The sequence below is a fragment of the Lolium perenne genome, chromosome 2, assembly GCF_019359855.2.
Source record: "Lolium perenne isolate Kyuss_39 chromosome 2, Kyuss_2.0, whole genome shotgun sequence".
In the NCBI taxonomy this organism is placed as follows: Eukaryota; Viridiplantae; Streptophyta; class Magnoliopsida; order Poales; family Poaceae; genus Lolium; species Lolium perenne.
This window is the reverse complement of record NC_067245.2, coordinates 47,013,360-47,033,172: the sequence shown is the minus strand read 5'-3', so window position 1 is coordinate 47,033,172 and position 19,813 is coordinate 47,013,360. Positions and strand designations below refer to the sequence as shown.

The 19,813-nt window shown below is 43.2% G+C and overlaps 3 protein-coding genes, 1 long non-coding RNA gene, 1 other non-coding gene and 1 pseudogene across 7 annotated transcripts; 4 read left to right on the top strand and 2 right to left on the bottom strand.

Annotated features, from left to right (window-relative positions):
- The first annotated feature begins 1,534 nt into the window (after positions 1-1,534).
- Positions 1,535-4,487, top strand: LOC127332017 (transmembrane emp24 domain-containing protein p24delta9). The gene is made up of 4 exons (XM_051358270.2): positions 1,535-1,903; positions 1,988-2,197; positions 3,861-3,937; positions 4,130-4,487. Exons 1-4 carry the CDS (start codon positions 1,652-1,654, stop codon positions 4,272-4,274), a joined length of 684 nt encoding a protein of 227 aa, XP_051214230.1. The 5' UTR covers positions 1,535-1,651; the 3' UTR covers positions 4,275-4,487.
- Positions 4,488-4,985: 498 nt separating this feature from the next.
- LOC127337808 (U5 spliceosomal RNA) lies at positions 4,986-5,104 on the top strand. The gene has a single exon (XR_007874119.1). It is a non-coding gene; the product is annotated as a U5 spliceosomal RNA (small nuclear RNA).
- Positions 5,105-8,331: 3,227 nt separating this feature from the next.
- Positions 8,332-11,567, top strand: LOC127332016 (protein DETOXIFICATION 21). Its single transcript, XM_051358269.2, has 8 exons — positions 8,332-8,688; positions 9,243-9,784; positions 9,971-10,057; positions 10,249-10,305; positions 10,396-10,634; positions 10,774-10,892; positions 10,990-11,076; positions 11,247-11,567. The coding sequence occupies exons 1-8, from the start codon at positions 8,374-8,376 to the stop codon at positions 11,325-11,327; spliced, it is 1,527 nt and encodes a 508-aa protein (XP_051214229.2). The 5' UTR covers positions 8,332-8,373; the 3' UTR covers positions 11,328-11,567.
- Positions 8,935-12,044, bottom strand: LOC139835995 (uncharacterized). 2 transcript variants are annotated; one of them, XR_011751571.1, is made up of 2 exons: positions 11,679-12,044; positions 8,935-9,781 (listed from the first exon to the last, which is right to left on the bottom strand). It is a non-coding gene; the product is annotated as an uncharacterized lncRNA (long non-coding RNA). The 2 variants fall into 2 exon arrangements; XR_011751572.1 differs by having other exon boundaries at positions 11,690-12,044.
- LOC127337810 (U5 spliceosomal RNA) lies at positions 12,038-12,148 on the top strand (annotated as a pseudogene).
- A 1,528-nt stretch (positions 12,149-13,676) lies between these two features.
- Positions 13,677-19,172, bottom strand: LOC127332014 (serine/threonine-protein kinase VIK). Of its 2 annotated transcripts, XM_051358267.2 has the most exons (11): positions 18,712-19,172; positions 18,069-18,143; positions 16,694-16,810; positions 15,994-16,088; positions 15,725-15,845; positions 15,561-15,640; positions 14,938-14,997; positions 14,743-14,864; positions 14,575-14,660; positions 14,369-14,484; positions 13,677-14,259 (listed from the first exon to the last, which is right to left on the bottom strand). In XM_051358267.2, exons 1-11 carry the CDS (start codon positions 19,048-19,050, stop codon positions 14,127-14,129), a joined length of 1,344 nt encoding a protein of 447 aa, XP_051214227.1. In that variant the 5' UTR covers positions 19,051-19,172; the 3' UTR covers positions 13,677-14,126. The 2 variants fall into 2 exon arrangements, with proteins under 2 accessions (XP_051214227.1, XP_051214228.1); XM_051358268.2 differs by lacking the exons at positions 18,069-18,143; positions 18,712-19,172 and adding an exon at positions 17,904-17,922.
- Positions 19,173-19,813: the final 641 nt, after the last annotated feature.

Here is a 19,813-nt window from a genome sequence, read left to right as displayed (position 1 = left end):
GATCACGGAGTTTACAGAAATTGCTGAAGAGTAAATCGTTCACATGGGAATCACTTTTCTCAGTGTACATATTGAAGAGTAAATCTCTCTTTTCTGATATTCATATCGCCTGATAAAGCGAGCAGCCTAAATTCTTGAGTGAATTCAATTTTTTTAATCCTTGTGCTTTGTGACATATTCATTTAGCGAAAATCCTACGGAAATATTCCATTTAAGGGACTTTGAACATGGTTTTACCCCATTTTACCATGTTGATAGTTTTGTTAGATATGACCGGCATGTTATATTGATGTGGCGCGACAAAAGTATAAGTCCGGACATTTTTTTATCCATTTGTTCATTCCTAATCGTTGTCCTGATATTTTGCCATTACCTCACACTTTGTGGGCATGCATAGGAAAAAGAGGGTCCAAAGCTTCTAAAAGTGGTAATTGGTGTCACAAATACATAAATAGAGAAAAAAGTGGAATTCACTCTCAATTCTAGTATAGACAGATATATAAAAAAGAGTGAATTGTATCCATAGACGTGGTAATTTGTTGAGGAGGTTTATTTAGTCCACGAACTTCCAAAAAGTTTGGTATATGGTCATGTGTATGTTTCTCCCTTGTATCGAGCCGACGTGACATATGGTTGTTTTTGCCGAACAAACATAACAAGTAGGATGGGATTTGGCCGATGTGATCTAATAAGGTTTATGGGGGAAAGTACAACATGGGAGAAATCTCTCGCTATCCCCCCAAACTCCCCATATGCCAACATGAAAAATATATTATATCTTCTCAAGAAAGTTCAATGACGGTGGATGCATTTTACTATGTATTTTTTCTGAGATTGATCAAGCAAAAACATGCGATTACATTTTTATGACAAACATACTTATATAAGTTCTAATTTGTTGCCTACATGTTTGTTCCTATATAACATAAGACCAATGTTGCATCTGGAGGTGGTTAATGGCTGATGCTCTCTTTGTTCGTCGAAAGAAGGCATATAAGTTTAGTTCAAAGCTAACATACAATATGTTTGACCAATCATATAGATAAAATTATGAACATCTATAATACCAAATCAACATCAATAGATCCACCGTAACATGTGTTTTCATTGTTTTTATTAGATATTGTAAATTCTCATACTCTGTATACAAGATTGGTTAAACTTACGATAGGTTGTCTTTTGGCTAAAAAGTTATGCGCTGTTTTGCGGAAGATAAGTATTCTGTTCATAAAAAATGTGTTTGATTCGTCTAAATTCAGGTACATGTACACACTATTTTGTGTAAAAAAAATTAAATTTAGATAAATCTAAAACAATCTTTTACGAACGGAGGGAGTATATGTGCCGTATTTTGGCACAAAGGAATACTGTAGAACTCTCAAGCATATTCAAAAGCAAATGAGTCTCTAGTTTGACCAGATTAATCACTAATGTCTAAAAAATCGATCACTAGCTTCAGTTTAGGAAAAAGATTTTTTACTAATCCATGATTCAAGCTACTCTCGCAAACTTTTAGTCACTTCCACGTCACAAACCTGCAACCAGCCAACCAGCCTCTTCCCCCATCCCCAATAAGCCAAACTCCAAAGCCAACCCCACCCCGTGACTTCGTGCGCCGACCTTGCTCCGATTCCCACTCCGATCTCCGGCCATGGCCGCGCGGCGCGCCGGATCCTCCGCCCCCAGATGGCTCCCCCCGTCCGTGCTCCTCCTCCTGGCCTTCCTCTTCGCGGCCTCCCCCGCGGCGCGCGCGCTCCGGTTCGACCTCGAGTCCGGCCACACCAAGTGCATCTCCGACGAGATCAAGGTCGACTCCATGGCCGTCGGCAAGTACCAGATCGTCGGCCCCGAGAACACCTCCCCCGACGCCCCGCTCCCCGACTCCCACCGCATCTCCCTCAGGGTAAGTCATACTGATCGATCGTCATCTAGCTGCCGCGCGCGATTGGGCGGCGATCCCGTGATTTCGCTGATTTGGTCGGTGCAGGTGACCTCGCCGTACGGGAACAGCATGCACTACTCCGAGAACGTCCAGTCCGGGCACTTCGCCTTCACGGCGACGGAGGCCGGGGATTACTTGGCCTGCTTCTGGGCGCCGGACCACAAGCCGCCCGTCACTGTCACCTTCGAGTTTGATTGGAAGAGCGGCGTCACGGCCAAGGACTGGCCTAACGTCGCCAAGAAGGGCCAGGTCGATGTGAGTGATCCGCTTAGCCCTCGGTTGACTACTTCAGCTTCTGCTGAAATTTTAACTAGTAATCAAGCTATTTCATATGGCCAAATTGTCCCTTATAGATGTAGTCTTAGTAGTTCGTGACTATAGGTGCTAATTTGCGCGTAAGAGCAGGAATCATAGGCTTTGTTTGGCATGTGAGTGCTTGGATGTGTGTAATGAATTGGGAGTTTAGGTTTGTGATCGGATTACTACGTTGGGATGTTCGGGGTCATGTCATTCGCAAGGTTGGGCTTTTGTAGGTTCGCTGTTCAGAAGCAATTTCAGTGTACGGATATAGAGCAAAAGGTGGGCTTGCAGAATCATTACATATCTAGGTGTGGAGACTTGGGCTCTTATGTATTTAGATACTTCTAAGTTGAGTCTCTTGGCTTGCTTGTTCTCTTGAGTGGGTTACCATGTAGTTTCCTGTAGTATGTGGCGACGCTGAGGTCATTTCGAGCATGTCTGTTTGCGATCAGTATACTTCAAGCTTTGTACATTATGTTGAGAAATCTTCCTGTGAGGTGGTAGATTAATCCCTTCTAGGCGCAAGTTTGTTGGGGTATGTATCTGGGCACCAAAGTGGCTGGACTTCTAAATATGTTTTGTAGAGTTTTAAAATTTTATTCTAGGAGCTTAAGCATATGATGCAGTTCTTGCTGGTGGATTGTTATTCTTAGAATATTAGTGTATTTGGAAGAGAATATGCTAAATAGTCCAGTGGTTAGTTAAATTAAGCTGATGTTGTAGTCTTGTGGTAATGTGCGTTTTGCTTTATTCGCTTTGTCGTTCTACAAATTACATTTATGAATGAGTCTACAACATTGACTTATGTATGTTATGTAGAATTTTCTAATTGGTTCTGTGATGTACTTGAATCGTCAATATCACTTGCACAAAACTATGAGGTGTGTGTTTCTCATTGAACAAAGGATTTATATGTCAAACAAGCTTTTGGTCTCTTGGCATACTTCCGCGGCGAGCAGTATAAGAATTTGATCTGTGATGAGCAGTATAAGAATTTGATCTGTGATGAGCAGAATAAGAATTTGATCTGTGATGAGTTTGGACATTCTGTAATTTTGACATACAGCTATTTTCCATATAACTCTTGCTGATAACTCCTAAGCATATGTTTTCACAAAAAAAAGTACAAAGGAGGCTCAGTGCCTGCTGATTATTTTTATCTGTGTTTCGGTAGCTTATGTGTAATGTTGTCCATCAGTAATTGCACATTGACACATCAATTGCTAATGGGTGTCACAGTGTCAGCTAGTGTTGGTTCTTAAACAGTAGGCAGTAGCAGTTCCGTATTAGCTTTTGAACACTGGTCATAAAGTCGTAACCAACACTTCTAAATAAGCAGTAAGATATCTGGTTTTGTAAGAAGTGCCTTTTTATGAACTAGGTCGGAATAACATTGTCAAGTCACCATTTTGTTTGTCCTACCTCTGGAGAGTGACCAGCCAGTAACATGTGGTACATCACCAACACAAATGAAGTACTCTAATAGATGATCCACATTAGTATTTGGCAGTAGCACATGGAGATAGTACCGCGGTATGAGTGTATGACTGCACTAGTACTATCCTACAATGTTTGTCGGAGGATTAGCTGTTCATACATTGTGTTTTACTTGTTGCAGATGATGGAAATAGAGTTGAGGAAGCTAGCGGATACCATCAAATCTATCCATGAAGAAATGTATTATCTACGTGAAAGGTACAATATTGCCTATTATTTCTGGCAATGGTAAAACTTCATTCCATGATAATTAGAGAAGCAACTCGGAAATCAAGTTTTTGAGCTGTCATTTGTCTGCCTAGTATTTCTGGCACCGGTAAAAGTTCACTCCATGATGAATATTAGTGACGCCATTCACAAAATTAAGTTTTTGATCTGTCATTTGTCCAGGGAGGAGGAAATGCAGAACATGAACAAGCAAACCAACTCGAGGATGGGCTGGCTCGGTTTCCTGTCGCTCGGCATCTGCTTGTCCGTGGCAGGTCTGCAGCTGTGGCATCTGAAGACCTTTTTCGAGAGAAAGAAGCTGCTGTAGTTGTCCCATGATGGCACATCATTCTGAAATTAGGGTATATTGTTGCTGTGAGCTGTTAACTTATGTATCTGACGGTATACTCAAATCTGCAGTAAGAAACCATGTTCATCATACTGCAGATTGTCTACCTGTGCTCTAGATTTTGCCCAATCGAAACAGTTTGTAAAACCTGTCAAAGTTGATGTTTCATATATATGGTGTAACTTGGAGCCACATAGGCGTTTCTTCTTTGCTTGGACATTGTTCTGCAGTGCAGAGCAGGACGAGCACACGAATTTACAGTTTGCACGAGATGTATATAGGATATGTATTTGCGTCCCTCCATCGTGAATTCGTGACGGAGGATTACCTAATGACCACTGTTGTTGAGTAGGACCTGCTACGCTCTGCCCATTTAATCCGCTGCACTGGTGACGAACAGCTTTTTTTTTGTTTTAGCAGTGGTGACGAACAGCCAAAGGGAAAGATCAGAGAACCGAGTGTTTGTGGACGAAGGAGAGCCAGCGCTACGAGGCCTAAAATGAAACCGTGGGCTCAGTACCTGAAAGGCCCAAAACGAGCCTACTTGTATGGGCTTTCCCCGTGAATGTGTAGGGCAGCATGAAAATGCAAAGGCGATGGCGCGTTTAGTCCCACCTCGCCTGGCCAAGAGAGACAGCGCAGGGAGCTGGGCTATATAAGAGGTCGGGGTGCGCCCGATGGAACTCACGCAGCTGCGTGGTGAGCACAAAGCGAACTATTCTTTCGCCTTTTACTAAAGAATACCGTGTGCACGCCACACTAAGCAGCATACGCTAATTTTTATAGGGTGTTTTCTCTTTGTGAGAAAGCCCCACAATTCTAAATTATTCAAAATTTCTCTATTCAGTACGTTTATGAATATGTGCTGCGCAGAGGTCGAGCGTTTCACGTAAACTCGGTGCAAGAGAAAGAGGCAAGACGCCCAACTTCGACATGTGATCCTTAGAGCTTTTCTGGGCCCTTCCTGGCGAGTTTTGTAAGCCCTTTTATGAGAAAATTCGCGAATAATACTTTGGCCAAATTTTTGGGAAAGAACAACTATTTTCTTAGAGAAGAAGAGCATAGTACTTTGATTTAATTTTTAGCAAGAAAATTATCAAGGACTATGATACTGATATTATATGAAAATATATTATATTATATCTAATGACATTGAGTTTTGTATTGTACTCCCTCGGTTCTCTCCGTTCCAAAATGTAAGGTGTCTAAGAATTACTCAAAAATTAATGTTTTGTATGTCCGATCGAGTTTACACATAAAAATATGAACAATTACAATAATAAATTAATATCAGTAGATTCACCATAAACTATATTTTCTTAATATGTCCTTTCAATATTGTAGATGTAGGTATTTGTTCCTAAATATTGGTTAAAGTTCTTAACTCTTTGTGCAATTTCATAATGTTCATTGCCAACAATCCTAGACTGTAACATAGTTGAGGTTGAATCTAAAGGATCTACTGCTGGATAAGTACCCTTGGAGGCTAATCCTCTGGAAAGAAAGGTATTAGCATTCAAATGTGCAAATGTTGTGGCAGAAGCAGGTCGGTCAAATCGTCTGCAGGTACATAAACTGCTTGAATCAAAGTTATAGATCCCTTTTTAGTAGAAGCAATTTTTTCTTGCAAAGAACCCATTTGTGTACTAAGAGTAGGTTGATAACCCATTGCAGAAGGAATTCTCCCTAATAAAGCGGATACCTTCGATCCTGATTGAACAAAACGAAAGATATTATCGATGAATAAAAGCAAGTCTTGCTTATTAACATCTCGAAAATATTCTCCCATAGTTAGGGCAGTTTTCCTAATCCAAGATTGGAGAAAGAAGATCTAAGAGGGAGCTATGAAGAATGTGGTCATAAATCCATAATAGAGTCCGACCACAACGACCGAATTAATTATCCTCATCGAGAAACTTAGACTAGTAAATAGAAAAGATTTTAAAATCATGGCATGGGTCTCCTTTTTTATTTCTTTAGATTTTTCTATATGAACAATTTCTCGATGTTTCGATGAGAAGCTAAAGTCTCAATTAATTCCTTCCACTATCCACGCCAGGAAATTAAGAACATGAATCCAGTAGCCCAAATAAGATGTTCAAATAAGAACATCCATGCCCATACCGATAAACTATTCATCCCAAAAGGATTATATCCATTGATAAGTTGTGAAGAGTTTAACCATAAGTAATCTCTTAACCATCCCATCGAATAAGTACAGGATTCATTAAATTGTGAAAAGTTGCCCTGCCATAATGTGATATGTTTCCAATGCCAATAAAAAATAACCCATCCGATGGTATTTAACATCCAGAAAACTGCCAAATAAAACGCGTCCCAACCACCATCGCGCCATGGGCCATCACAAGGAAAACTATATACCCAAAATCCTTTTTATCCGGCATTAATTTCGAACCGTGTGCATCTAAAGCGCCCTTCACTAAAATCAATGTAGTTGTATGCAAACCTAGAGCAATAGCATGATGAACCAAGAAATCCACAGATCCTATTGTTAAGAAAACCGAATTACTATTCTCATTAACAACATTCAACCATCCTGCAACCATAGGTTTCTACCTGCATTGAAAGCGGGGCCATTCGTTGAAGATAAGAGTATATCGAACCCATATGTGGTCTTGACATGAGAATTTTTTTTGGGAACTCGTGGGAATTTGTTCCTATTTATTGATAGGCGACCGATCGCGGCGAGTGCTTGTCAAAAAGCTTTTGTAACTAATCGTGTAGGAGATTTTGGTTTATTATTAGGAATTTTAGGTTTTTTTTTGGATAACGGGTAGTTTAGAGTTTAGTGATTTGTTACTTTTTGAGTTACTTCTCCACACTAGAATTCGATTCGGAAATCTTATATGTCCAAGGTCAATATGGAAATTCTTTCAGAGGTTTTCCCTTACTTTGTCCGTGTCAACAAACAGTTCAAAATACCTCAACTTTTTCAGAACAAGTCCGAGTCAAATAGCAATGATTCGAAGCACTTCTTTTCCATTACACTATTTCGGAAACCTAAGGACTCATCGTATGGATATGGAAAATACAAGATTTCCGATCCTAGCGGGAAAAGGAGGGAAACATATACTCAATTTAAAGAAAGATTTGACTTTTGACTAATTTTTAGGCTCCTTATATTCTGAGACAGATCGATTACATGTTAATGATGTGCCGTGGGCGACGAGCTTCCCCTGGCATCCACGTCTGCCCCTCATAATTTGCTACTGCGTCCTAGTGCGGCCTTCCTCAACCGCCTACCCTAGAGAGCGAGGCCGCACCTCGACATGCGACCAATTAATGCACCCTGGAGCATCTCCCTGGCATGGCTATGGCTTGGATGCAGGGAGTGGAAGAGGACAATAGGAGACAAGGTAAAATGGACCACGAGGTAAGAATAAATAATTATCTGCGGGGTTTTCTATAAAAAAAATGCCTACTTGGCACCAGTCAACGACTGGTCAGACCTGTTTAGGATCTTCTGTTCACAACTTATTGAGAATTAGGACTGCCGGTACATAAGTTCAAACAATTAGGACCCGAATAAGGAATCATCCAAACTTATAGGATCTTCGGTGCATTTTACTCTATATTATATGCATGCTAGATTGCTAGTCCTTGTCTAAGTGAGATATTGCAGAATAGTAATAACTACGTGCAATAATAGAATGGAAGAGACAATCAGTTGGCAAAGTGACCACATGCATAGAGGCGCTCCAAGTCTCCAAGGGTCATCCAGACTTGTGAGATCTTTTAAGCGGTGCAAACTCTAGTTTTCATCGCCATGAATTTGGCATGGCGCATGCACAATTAAAAAGAATGAACCGGTCCGTGGGGTACACCGATGGAATAAAGTGTATGGAGTTGGTTCACCTGACTTACGAGCATGCTTGTGTTTGGGATGATGCAAGGAAGGGTAGATTCCAAATGGAGAGATGGTTTCAGGCGGGTCCTTAACTTCAGAACATGCACCAATGTGAGAGTATTATATATTCTGCATCCTCAACTCATAGCCAATCGAGCGGTACTGCAGCGCTACTTACACGTGCTACTGCCTACCTTGCTACGTCCCTCGATGGAGAAGAGGGAGGACGAGCACAATGTCCCGCTGCTTGGGCCAAGGCCGGCTGCGTCGGTGGTGGCCGAAAATGGTCTGATCCGGGGAGGCCATGCAGGAGGTAGAGAAGAAGAGGAGGCGGTGCTGGGGCGGCGGCTGCTAGAGGAGAACCGGAAGCTATGGAAGGTGGCGGGGCCGTCCATCTGCATGCGCTTCTCCGGCTTCGGGGTCACCATCATCAGCCTGTCCTTCATGGGCCACATCGGTGCCACCGAGCTCGCCGCCTTCGCCCTCGTCTCCACCGTCCTCATGCGCTTCTGCAATGGCATACTGGTAATGTAGCTACCTATCTAGGACTAGCAGTGTTCATTTAATTTGGACACCTCATTTGCTTCTTATACTACCATACTACCATACTACTACACTACTCTTCTTCCTCCTACATGTTCTTGAGATTGATGATGGTCATCTCAATTGCATGTGGTCAGTCTTTTCGTTGGTCATACTCTTGTCAACTGTTGCCAGGGACACACCTAGTTAGACACAGTAGATGACAGAAACCTCTAGACAGTGGAGGAATTAGGAATATATGATCTGAGCGAGCCCCTTCTTCAATACATTGTCAATTTAATCATAACATAAGCAGTGGATGAATTATTTAAGTAGTATGAACATTGGATCTCTAGCTATAACCTGCATCCATATTTCGATAGTGATATGTGGCATAATAACACATGACAGAAACAGAAGTTACATGTCTTCCCTAGGTAGCTACAGTAGATGGCAACCAGTCCAGAGATTTCAGAGTCTTCAGAAACAAATTTCTGCAAAAGAGAAAAAAACCCGATGGTTTTATCGTTTGATTAATGTGCGTAAACTGAATGCAGCTAGGCATGGCGAGTGCACTGGAGACGCTGTGTGGGCAGTCCTACGGGGCGCAGCAGTACCACATGTTGGGCATCTACCTGCAGCGCTCCTGGATCATCCTCAGCAGCTGCGCTGTGCTCATGCTCCCCATCTTCCTGTTCACCGAGCCTCTCCTAGTCTTCATCGGCCAGGACCCCAAGATCGCCGCCATTGCTGGGCTCATCTCGGTCTGGTACATCCCCATCATGTTTGCCAACCTCTGCAACTTCGCGCTCCAGATGTACCTGCAGGCGCAGAGCAAGAATCTAATAGTCACCTATCTCGCGTTCGTCAACCTCGGCACCCATCTGTTCCTGTCGTGGCTCTTGACCATCAAGTTCCACTTTGGACTTTCCGGGGTCATGAGCTCCATGGTCATTTCTTTGTGGATTCCTGTGTCTGGGCAGCTCATCTTTGTGTTCTGTGGTGCGTGCCCTCTCACATGGAGGGGGTTCTCCTCTGAGGCACTCACCGACCTCTTCCCCATCATAAAGCTCTCTCTATCCTCTGGTGTGATGCTCTGGTAAGAACAAGCTTCAGTTTTGAGTATACAACTATACATAAAGAACAGTTTCAGAAAGAAAGAACAAACTTCATCCGCAACAAAAGACTTACTGACCAAGCATACGCGGATGTTTTATACTATCCATATCAAAATTTCGGATGCACGTAGCAATGATAAATATTTTTCCCTTGCTTGCCTCTTCAGTTTGGAAATGTGGTACAACACTATATTGGTGCTCCTAACCGGGTACATGAAGAATCCAGAGGTTACACTTGATGCTCTTTCGATATGGTAATCTTTACTATACTTCACTTCATAGTTCACTACATAAGATTTGGTTCTCCACTCTGGATATTCCTATTCTTCCAAAGGACGCTTGCTAGCCACTGGTGCATATATGCCATTGCATAATTCAACAGTGCTTCATTGTCGCTGCATATGAGTTAATTAACTATTATGGTTTCTATATGTGAAATCTGCAGCCTTAACATCAATGGTTGGGAGTTGATGATTTCCATGGGTTTTTTGTCCGCAACAGGGTAACTTCTTGGTCTAAGAGCTCGCTGTTACCGTCTAATTTGATCAAATCAGTTTCAGAAATTTGATGATAATGATTTGGTGTGTTGTAGAGTGCGTGTGGCAAATGAGCTCGGAGCTGGAAGTGCAAGAAGGGCAAAGTTCGCCATCTTAAATATCGTCACCACTTCTTTTTCTATAGGTCTTGCGTTGTTTGTGTTCTTCCTTTTGTTCCGAGGAAAGCTTTCCTACATATTTACAACGAGTGAAGAGGTAGCTGCCACAGTTGCTGATCTCTCGCCTCTTCTGGCCGTCTCCATCTTGTTGAACAGTGTTCAACCAGTGCTATCAGGTTTGCTTCAGCAATTGACTGAATGCCGATAATCATTTGATTTGGTTTATTTTCCACGCGAAACAAACCATTTGCCATTTTATTTCAATAAAGATGCATTTGGTTTACTGAAAGTATACCCTTGTTTGATATCCTGTAGGTGTTGCTGTTGGGGCGGGTTGGCAAAGCGTGGTTGCATATGTTAACATCACAACATATTACTTGATTGGTATCCCTCTTGGAGCGATCCTAGGTTATGTTCTTGGATATCATGTGAAGGTGAGATTGACGCTGTTGTAGTAAATCGGTTACTAAATTCAGTAACATTTACCTCTTGGCTCTAGGTTGTCCTAACTCTCCTTGGTTGCTACTATAGGGCGTTTGGGTTGGCATGCTGCTCGGAACACTGGTTCAAACAATTGTACTTCTGTTCATAACAATTAGGACTGATTGGGATAAACAGGTAAGCTTTGCTAACTTTTCAACCATTACTGTACTCAAACATTGTCACCCACAGTTCTTCATATGACCTATCTATATTAAAACAAAAGTTCATTGTAATAAATATATATCGAGTGCTAGATTAGCGTACTAGAAGATATACTCAATCATGGTTTTTAATCTAATTTTCAGGTAGAGGTCACTCGGCAGAGACTGAGTAAATGGTACATCGATGGGACCGGAGAGAAGGCAGCTTCAAGTGGAAGTCCATGAGGTTAAAAGATTGGGCACAAGCAAATGAATCGCCATGCTATCAAAGTAGAACTTGTTTGCTTTCCTTGATTGGAATTCACAACCTTTCAGAGGATAAATACACTTGTCTCAACATGTCGAGAATGAATTGGGCGAACCTTAAGAGTCACAACTCGCAATGTGATCACAGCAGTTATGCTGATATTTTGACGAGGTTACTTGTTGTGATTTGCAAACATGCTATTTGGGCTTATCGTCTTCCATCTATTGTGTTGCTTGTACAGACCAATAAATTTTAGGCAATGTGTTAGAACACGATGGAGAGGGTAGGCTGAGCACACACGAACTGATTCGGAGCAATGAGACACGAACCGAGATGGAACCTGTCGGTGGATGGGCCGACGCCGGCGACGGTGAGCCCCCTCGCCTCCGACGGATCCGCGGCCGGTCGCCCGCCCGCCCGCCGGGTGCCATCAGATCGCCTAGCAGCGCCCATCCGCCGCCGCTGCCGTCTCCTCTCCTCTCCTCTGCGATGGCGTGGGCTGACAACGTGAAAGGCCCAAAGCGAGCATACTTCCGTGGGCTTTGCTGATTAACATGCGGGCCGGGCAGCAGTAGAAGGAGCGCACACGGTGGAGCGTCTTCGTTTAGTCCCACCTCGCCTAGCCAGGGAGACAGCGCAGGGAGCTGGGCTATATAAGAGGTCGGGGTGCGCCCGATGGAACTCACGCAGCTGCGTGGTGAGCACAAAGCGAACTATTCTTTCGCCTTTTACTAAAGAATACCGTGTGCACGCCACACTTAGCAGCATACGCTAATTTTTATAGGGTGTTTTCTCTCTGTGAGAAAGCCCCACAAATCTAAACAAAAAATAATTGGTGGTCCGAGTATAAATTTCCTATTTCATCTCCTTCCAGGAAGATGGAATGCATTTTTCGGACTATTAGATCTAATCCTGACTAGCTTTGCTCTAATCCTGACTAGCTTTGCTCAAAACTAGGCATGGAGTATTAAGTACGGAGTAATACAGTTACAACAAACACAGGACATGCTACCATAGTAGATAGTACAATGTTATTCTCTCTTATGACATGGTACTGTGCTAGAAGCTAGAGTAACTTAATAAGAGCTAAGTACATAAACCACTTCTTGACATGTGTAAATTACAAGAACAAAAAATTATGTAGATGGAAAGCAATGGCTACTGAAACTTACCATGTGCAACATCATTTTTTTTTTTGACCCTGGCTACGGCGGGTTTACGCCAGCCTGAACAACTTTATTAACTGCAAAAGAACCTGGAGAGCATATACAAGGGTTTTAGAGGAGAGCCTGAACAACTTTATTAACTGCCCAAAGTCTAATGTCTTCGATGCAACGCTGCGTGACTAAGGCGAGGTCTTCAACAATCCCGTGAAAGACACGGCCATTTCTTCTCTTCCAGATGCTCCAAGCGATGGCGGTGGTGATCGTGGTCGTTACATAGCTTGGACAACAGGAGGACCAGAACTCGGTGAGGCTCGAGGGTCCCTGTTCGTCGAAATCAGGGTAGAAGAATTTCCACACTTGAAGGGCTTGGGGGCACCGAAACAGGAGGTGTGCCACGTCTTCGTCCTGCGAGCAGGAGGGGCATCCGACGCTGGCGCAGAGGTGGTGTCGAAACCGTCGCTCGTTGGTGGGGAGGCGTTTTTTCCTGGCGAGCCAGCAGAAAATCTTGCACCTGAGGGGGGCGGCGCTCTTCCAGACCTTACAGGCCACGTCATCAATCTGCAGATGCCTGAAAGAATTGAAATAGAAACTTTTGTTTGACAGTTTAGAGTTAGTGAGGCGGCAAGCACAAGTATCCGGGGTATCGTGGCGCAGATCCACAGAGCTGAGCACGTTTGCAAGGTCACGCAGCTCGGCTTCAGCGGCCAGCGACAGGCGCGGTCCAAGGGTGTTGCAGAAGTCAGGCGACATGGCAGAGACCACCGCCATATTGGGCCTCGTGGAGTGAGAGCAAAGATTCGGAAAGCGATCCCGAAGGGGGGAGTCGCCAACCCAAAGGTCTAACCAGAACGCAGTGGCACATCCGTTGCCAACAGCAACTTTAGAGACGGAGCGGAAAGCATCCAAGTTGAGAATGATGTCCTTCCAAACGGGGGTGTCAAGGTGATGGGCATCTCCCAGATCCCTGGAACTATGCCAGCCATATCGCCGCAGAACCAAGAGACCCAAGGCGCAGAGGAGTTAGAATGAAGTTTGGTGAGGAATTTAGTAAACAAAGCGGAGTTTTGGGCTCGAATTAAGTAAGCAACATCATTTTTGTCATACGCATCTGCAAGAGTGCCATTGCCATCCACAGCGCCATCAGTGTGCACTCAGCAGAACTAAACTTCACACGCATAGAGAGGTTCGTTTTTCCATTCAATTCTACAGATAACTGTATATATGTTTACCCAACCACAAGACAAAGTTCACACTATAAAGAAGAGCTTTATAGAGACTGCACAAACAAATTTACTCTCCGCAACTACAGAAGCAGTTCTCAATAAATAATTTGCACCTCTCAGGGATGGAAAGGGCAATCTTTAGAATCCCAATTAACTCTGTTTTGAAGAACTATGGGCTAATCACCCTCCAGGCTTTCACGATTACCTAAAAGCAAAGAGTGATTCGAGAAAAGTATCTGCTTTGGCAGAAACAAAAGCATCAGGGCATCCTTTTGCCGTTTCAGTGGACCTTTTCGACCATCCAATTTTGTACACAATCGATGTTGACCTCCCATGAAAAACCATTCACGACACCTGTAGTTTAAATTGTTTGTGACGAGTATAAGGACTACGATTGTGAGAATAAATGCCAGTGGTGATCGTGGGATGATAAGCTTTCCTTGATCTTCTCCAGCCTCTTGAGTATCTCTAAGAAAGATGGTCTCAGATTGATATCTGCAGCCCAACATAGCTCAGTCAGCCTGCAGTTAAACAAACCACGTTATAATACAGAAGTACAGAGACAAGCTTACATAAACATGACAAGCCGAAGGCTGTTAAGAGGGTTCTGTTTTAGCTTGTAGTACTTACTCTTTCAACTCAGCAGTATGTCCTTTTGAACGGAAAGCTGGGCGATGCCCATCTGACACATACTTAGCAGCCTCATAAGGTTCATAGTTGGAAAAAGGTGGATCCCCTTCAAGCATCTACAATCAAAATGAATAATTAGTTCAGAACATGCACAATCATATGATATGACACGCTGCTGGGTTGCAGGTTTAGATGGCAAAAACTACCTCATATAGTATCATGGCAAAGGAGAAGATATCAACTTTCTTGTCGTATTTACGGTGCTTGAAAACTTCAGGAGCCATGTACCGGTCTGTGTTTGAACAAATATCAAGACAACTTGTGAGAATAAGTTCAGAGAGGAAAGACAAACTATACAAGTCCTGAGCACTTACAGCTTCCAGTCTCCCCAGTCATCTTGTATACATCGTTGGCATGCTGAGATTTGATAATCTTGCTAAGACCAAAATCTCCAACTTTCAGGTGGTTGGCAGCGGTATTAACTAGAAGAATATTTCTGGAGATAAACATAACAGGTTAGACCAGCCTACGTAGCTGCCTGACTTAGCAAAACAAGTAATCCATCATACCTTGGCTTTAAGTCCCGATGAATTACAACATTAGGCTCATTATGAAGATATGCCATGCCCCTACAGAAGAGAATAACACATGGATCAATATTATTTCTTACAAATAAGAAAAGATCACTACATCAAGTGATTTTTCATATGGGAAGCTAGAACCTATGCCAGAAAGTACTTATTTTCCATAAAACAAAAATGGGAAATGCATGATGGTTCAAAGATGTGGTGTTAGCAAATTCGCTTTGCAGTTCAAATAGATCCTAAGGAGACCATGCCACTAACCAATACCCACACTGCCTATTAATATTATTGAATCACTTGGATGCTAAGAATTTTTGTTAAGTAAAATCAAAGTCAGCGCTGAGTAACCAGTACCCTAAAGATGAACGCAAGAGAATTATCAGGGGGTACTAAAAAAGCATTACATAGAACGATCAACACACAAAAAAGATTGTCACTAGACTATATATTCAAGCATCAGTAATTACCGATAGTACAATAGTTAATTTGCCATGAGTATGATACAGTTTAAAGCAAGTTATATAATAAGAACCCTGCACAGATCAATCATATATATATACACATTATATATTATATTGTACGAGCTAAACATATGAAGATAAGAATACCTTGCGATGTCCAACGCGAAATTAATAGCAGTAAGTGGGGGGAGTGAGCCTTTCTCCTTGAGATATTGATGAAGATCACCCTGGGACATGCATTTAGATCAGCATTAGCGAGTTCCAAATAGACTACATCACAGGATAGTTGGCTTCCGAAACAGATTACGTACTCCTCGTAGGAACTCAGTAACTAGCATCAAAGGCTTGGTTTCTGTGACTGCTCCAAGAAACTGTACAATATTTGGATGCCTCAACTTTATCAGCAAGTTGACTTCATGTTTAAAATCTTGGCTGCAAACCAAGGAAAGTAAATGTTAAGTGATCACTCCGTCAGACAAACATGTGAAAAAGTGTCCAGTCATGCCTTATACAAAACATAGTTAACCACATGAAATGCGAACATCTATCCTAGCAACTATGTGAATAAACTTAAACTTACATAACCAGCCTATCATCAGATAATGATGGAAGAATGCGCTTGACAGCAATAGGTGTTCCTCGCCAATTTGCTTTCAGAATTTCACCAAAAGAGCCCTGCAGTATTTAGCAGGTTAGATGAACTTAAGATAACACAATTACAAAAATGAACTAAAGGTGGAGCAAAATAAGTCCATTATCTTCCTAGTATTATACTACTTCCTCCAGCCCAAATTGATTGGCGCAGAGGAGTAAGTTAAATATAAATTGACCATCCAAAAGAAAAAAATTAGCTTCAATTTTTTTTAAATCCATTATTACGCTCGCATGTATTATGATTGGAACTACACGGTAAATTATTACCTCTAACTAATTTGATACATCAAACATACAACTCATGACCTAAAAGTTCAAAAAAAATGAAAGGCAGTGGTTCCACCTTGCTCACAGCAGCAAGAATAAGCCAAATGCTACCTAATTGCATTAACTCAAGTATGCTAGTGATGGAAATATTATAATCATGAAAGGGCAAAGTCTGTTAGCAATTCTCAGCTATCATATCTCAGTATGCAGTGTGCATTATATATAAATCAGTCCACCTTGATAACAATTGCAATGCTTAACTAAGAGTTCTTTATATCACATAATCTTTATATAACAGTTGCAATGGTTTAATAAAAAAACGGTTGCAATGAATTAGGAGATAATTCGAGAATAGTAACCTTTCCGATCATAACTGCTTTTGTGAAATCCAGTTCAAGTGGGTTAATCTCCCAGTCAGCCTTGTTTGTTAAGGGAGGTGGAATTGACTTTGCTTCAAAGTGGCTTCCAGTTTTACCCTACAGCAAAACTGAATCAGAGGAATCCATGTATCTGAGCATGATTAAATGCAGTGCCAACTATAAACACCATGATTAACTAGACAGCTCTTACCCCAATAGAAAATTTATTCCAACTAAATAAAGTATAATTAATTTGGTTGTGCTTGAAAGGTGCACCAAGACTACCCACTAAATGAAAATAGACAGGTAAACTTCTAAAACCCATCCTTAGCATATCCAGTATGATCTCCAAAATGAGAACAGTAACAACTGACATATTTTTTGTATGTACAGGAATTTCTAGCAGACCTCATCTAACATTTTCCATAAAGAACACTGACACATCCAAACACGCACTTCTACTTGTGGTAACAGATATTTGGGACCAACTGACCAAGTGCCCTGGATACAGATTCAGGACCATGACAGAGACAGCTGCAGAGGTATATATGGAGACTCACCCACTACTTCCGTATCATAGAGTTACTGGTGAAATCAGAATACCTGGTGTCAAGTTACAAATTTAGTAATGCTGCGCTGATTTTCAAACTAGACATTCCTACAACTTTTCAATGCAATAAGCAAGATGGCCACGTATCAGAAGAAAGATAAATCAGAGGAATCCGATGTATCTGCGCGTGATTAAATGGGACGATGCCAACTATAAACACATAATGAAGTCTCAACAATAATTAGACAGCTCTTATCCAATAGAACACTTATACCAACTAAGTAGAGCATAATTAATTTGGCCATGCTTGAAAGGTGCACTAAGACTAGCCATTAAATGAAGGAAAATAGACAAGCAAACCTCTAGAACCCATCCTTATTGTATACAGTGTGATCTCCAAAAGGAGAACAGTATCGGGTCTTTAATCAACAATTGACACAATTGTTGTACATCCAGCAATTTCTAACGGATGCCCACGTGTAACGCAAACAAGGTATCAAAATCATCCATTAGTACCGCATCTAACATTTTCCATATAGAGCACAGACAAATCCAAATACCCTACTTCTACTTCTGGTAACAATATTTGGGACCAAGTGTCCTGGATACAGATTCAGGACCATGACAGAGACAGCTGCAGAGGAATATATGGGGACTCACCCACTACTTCCATAACCATAGAGTTACTGGTGGAATCAGAATACCTGGTGTCAAGTGGCAAATTTAGTAGTGTTGAGCTAATGTTGAGACTAAACATCCCTACAACTTTGCAATTCAGTGGGCAAGGCAATGAATTAAACCGAGCCCAGGTTGATGGCTACTTACATATGTCAATCCGCCATGCTTCTTGAGCAGGTCGATCATAGCATGCCTCTTTGCACCCTCCGCATCAGCTAGTGGCTGTTAATGAAGCAAAAGTAAGCACACCGTGAACAATTACCACAGTTTTTAGAAACCGGAGTCAGAACCAACGTACATTGGCGCATAAATTTAACCAATCAGTTACCATAACCACAGAAGTTTAACCAATATAATCGCATGCTTTGAACCAGCTCGGTTTATAAAAAAACAAGAGGGATTAAATGAATGTAGACGCGTTCGAAGAGCCAGACGTAGCACACGCCCCAGCCAATTCGCAGTAGAAACGGTGAAGTCGTGAAGCACATGAATAGGTCTGAACAACAGAACAAGTCCCGGGGGGCAGATGATGATTGACAGGCGCACCATGGAACGAATCAAAAGCTGCGGAGCGCTAACTACAGACCCACGGCCGATCGTTTCCCCACCGGAATTAGCGAATTCATCTAGCGACGTTGAAAAATGAAACCCAAATCCCGACACGAGCCCCCGATTCGATTTGAAATGATTTTTCAACGAGAGCAGGAGGCGAGATCGCGAAGGAGGACCCAGCCGACCCGGAGAGGGGGAAATTAAGGAAGGATCGACGGGGCGGCGGAGGAGGGCTCACCGTGTTCTGCCAGCGGTCGAGCGCGTTGACGTCGGCCCCGTTTGCGATGAGGCACTCGGCGACCTCCTGCCAGCCGTGCAGCGCGGCGACGTGGAGCGGCGTGCGGCTGTCGTAGTCGCGCGCGTTGACGAGCGCGCCGTCCTCCTCGAGCAGCTTGCGCACGGCGGCGGCGTCGTTCTGGTGCGTGTGCCAGAGGATGAGCGACGTGCGCGCCACGAGCGCCTTGTCGTCGAACCGGCGGCGCGCGTGGCCGTCGCCGCCGCTCCCCGACGACCCGCCCCCGCCGCCGGAGCCGGAGCCGGCCGCGCGCTTCGGGTCCTCGTCCGTCACCCCGCTCATCGGTCCGACCGAATCTCTCTCCTCTCTGCGGCGGTGCGTGTGTTTCTCCTGGATTGGAGTCCGTCCGAGTATTCAGGAGGTGGAGGTGGGGGATGATTGCTGTTTTGTGTCCGCGCGTGAGCGTGAGGGATCTGATCGGGGAATGGCGAGGCCAGAGGGCAGAGGGATACGCGAGGGGGCGCTTGACCGACGGACGCCCACTTGTGCGCCAGCCTGGAACGGCCCGCCCACCGGACCGGGGAACGTTCCGTGTCAGCCATCTCCCAGCCAGCCCGTCCAAAACAAAACGAACCAGGGGGAATTGACGGATATGCCCATGGTAGCGCCAAATCGGAGTTGCTTCCACGCGACATGCTACGGCTTCGAGCCGATTCATGCGTACCACGGCGTGTGCTGCCTCTATGATTGAAAAAGTGATCGCCGTTTTCGTGCAAAGGAATTGGATGCCGGTGCTTCGAGTAATTGGCTGCGATGTCATTCCACCTCTTCACTTTCGTGTCTGTACGGAACAATGTTGTTTGAATACAATATATTGTATAAGAAGCACCGGCCCATATACGGAAATGAACATGAGCATACTTCAATATTTTGTATATTACAAGAACGTATCAAATGAGAGACCGATAACATCGGCGGTCCTCGCCGCCCTACCAAGAAAAACAGTCAAAACATGTGATTTTCGGTACATTTGATCAAAATTATAGGTAAACTTCGTGTCACTCAGGTAATTCAGGAAATTCGGCACGCTCGCTAGGTTTTCGAC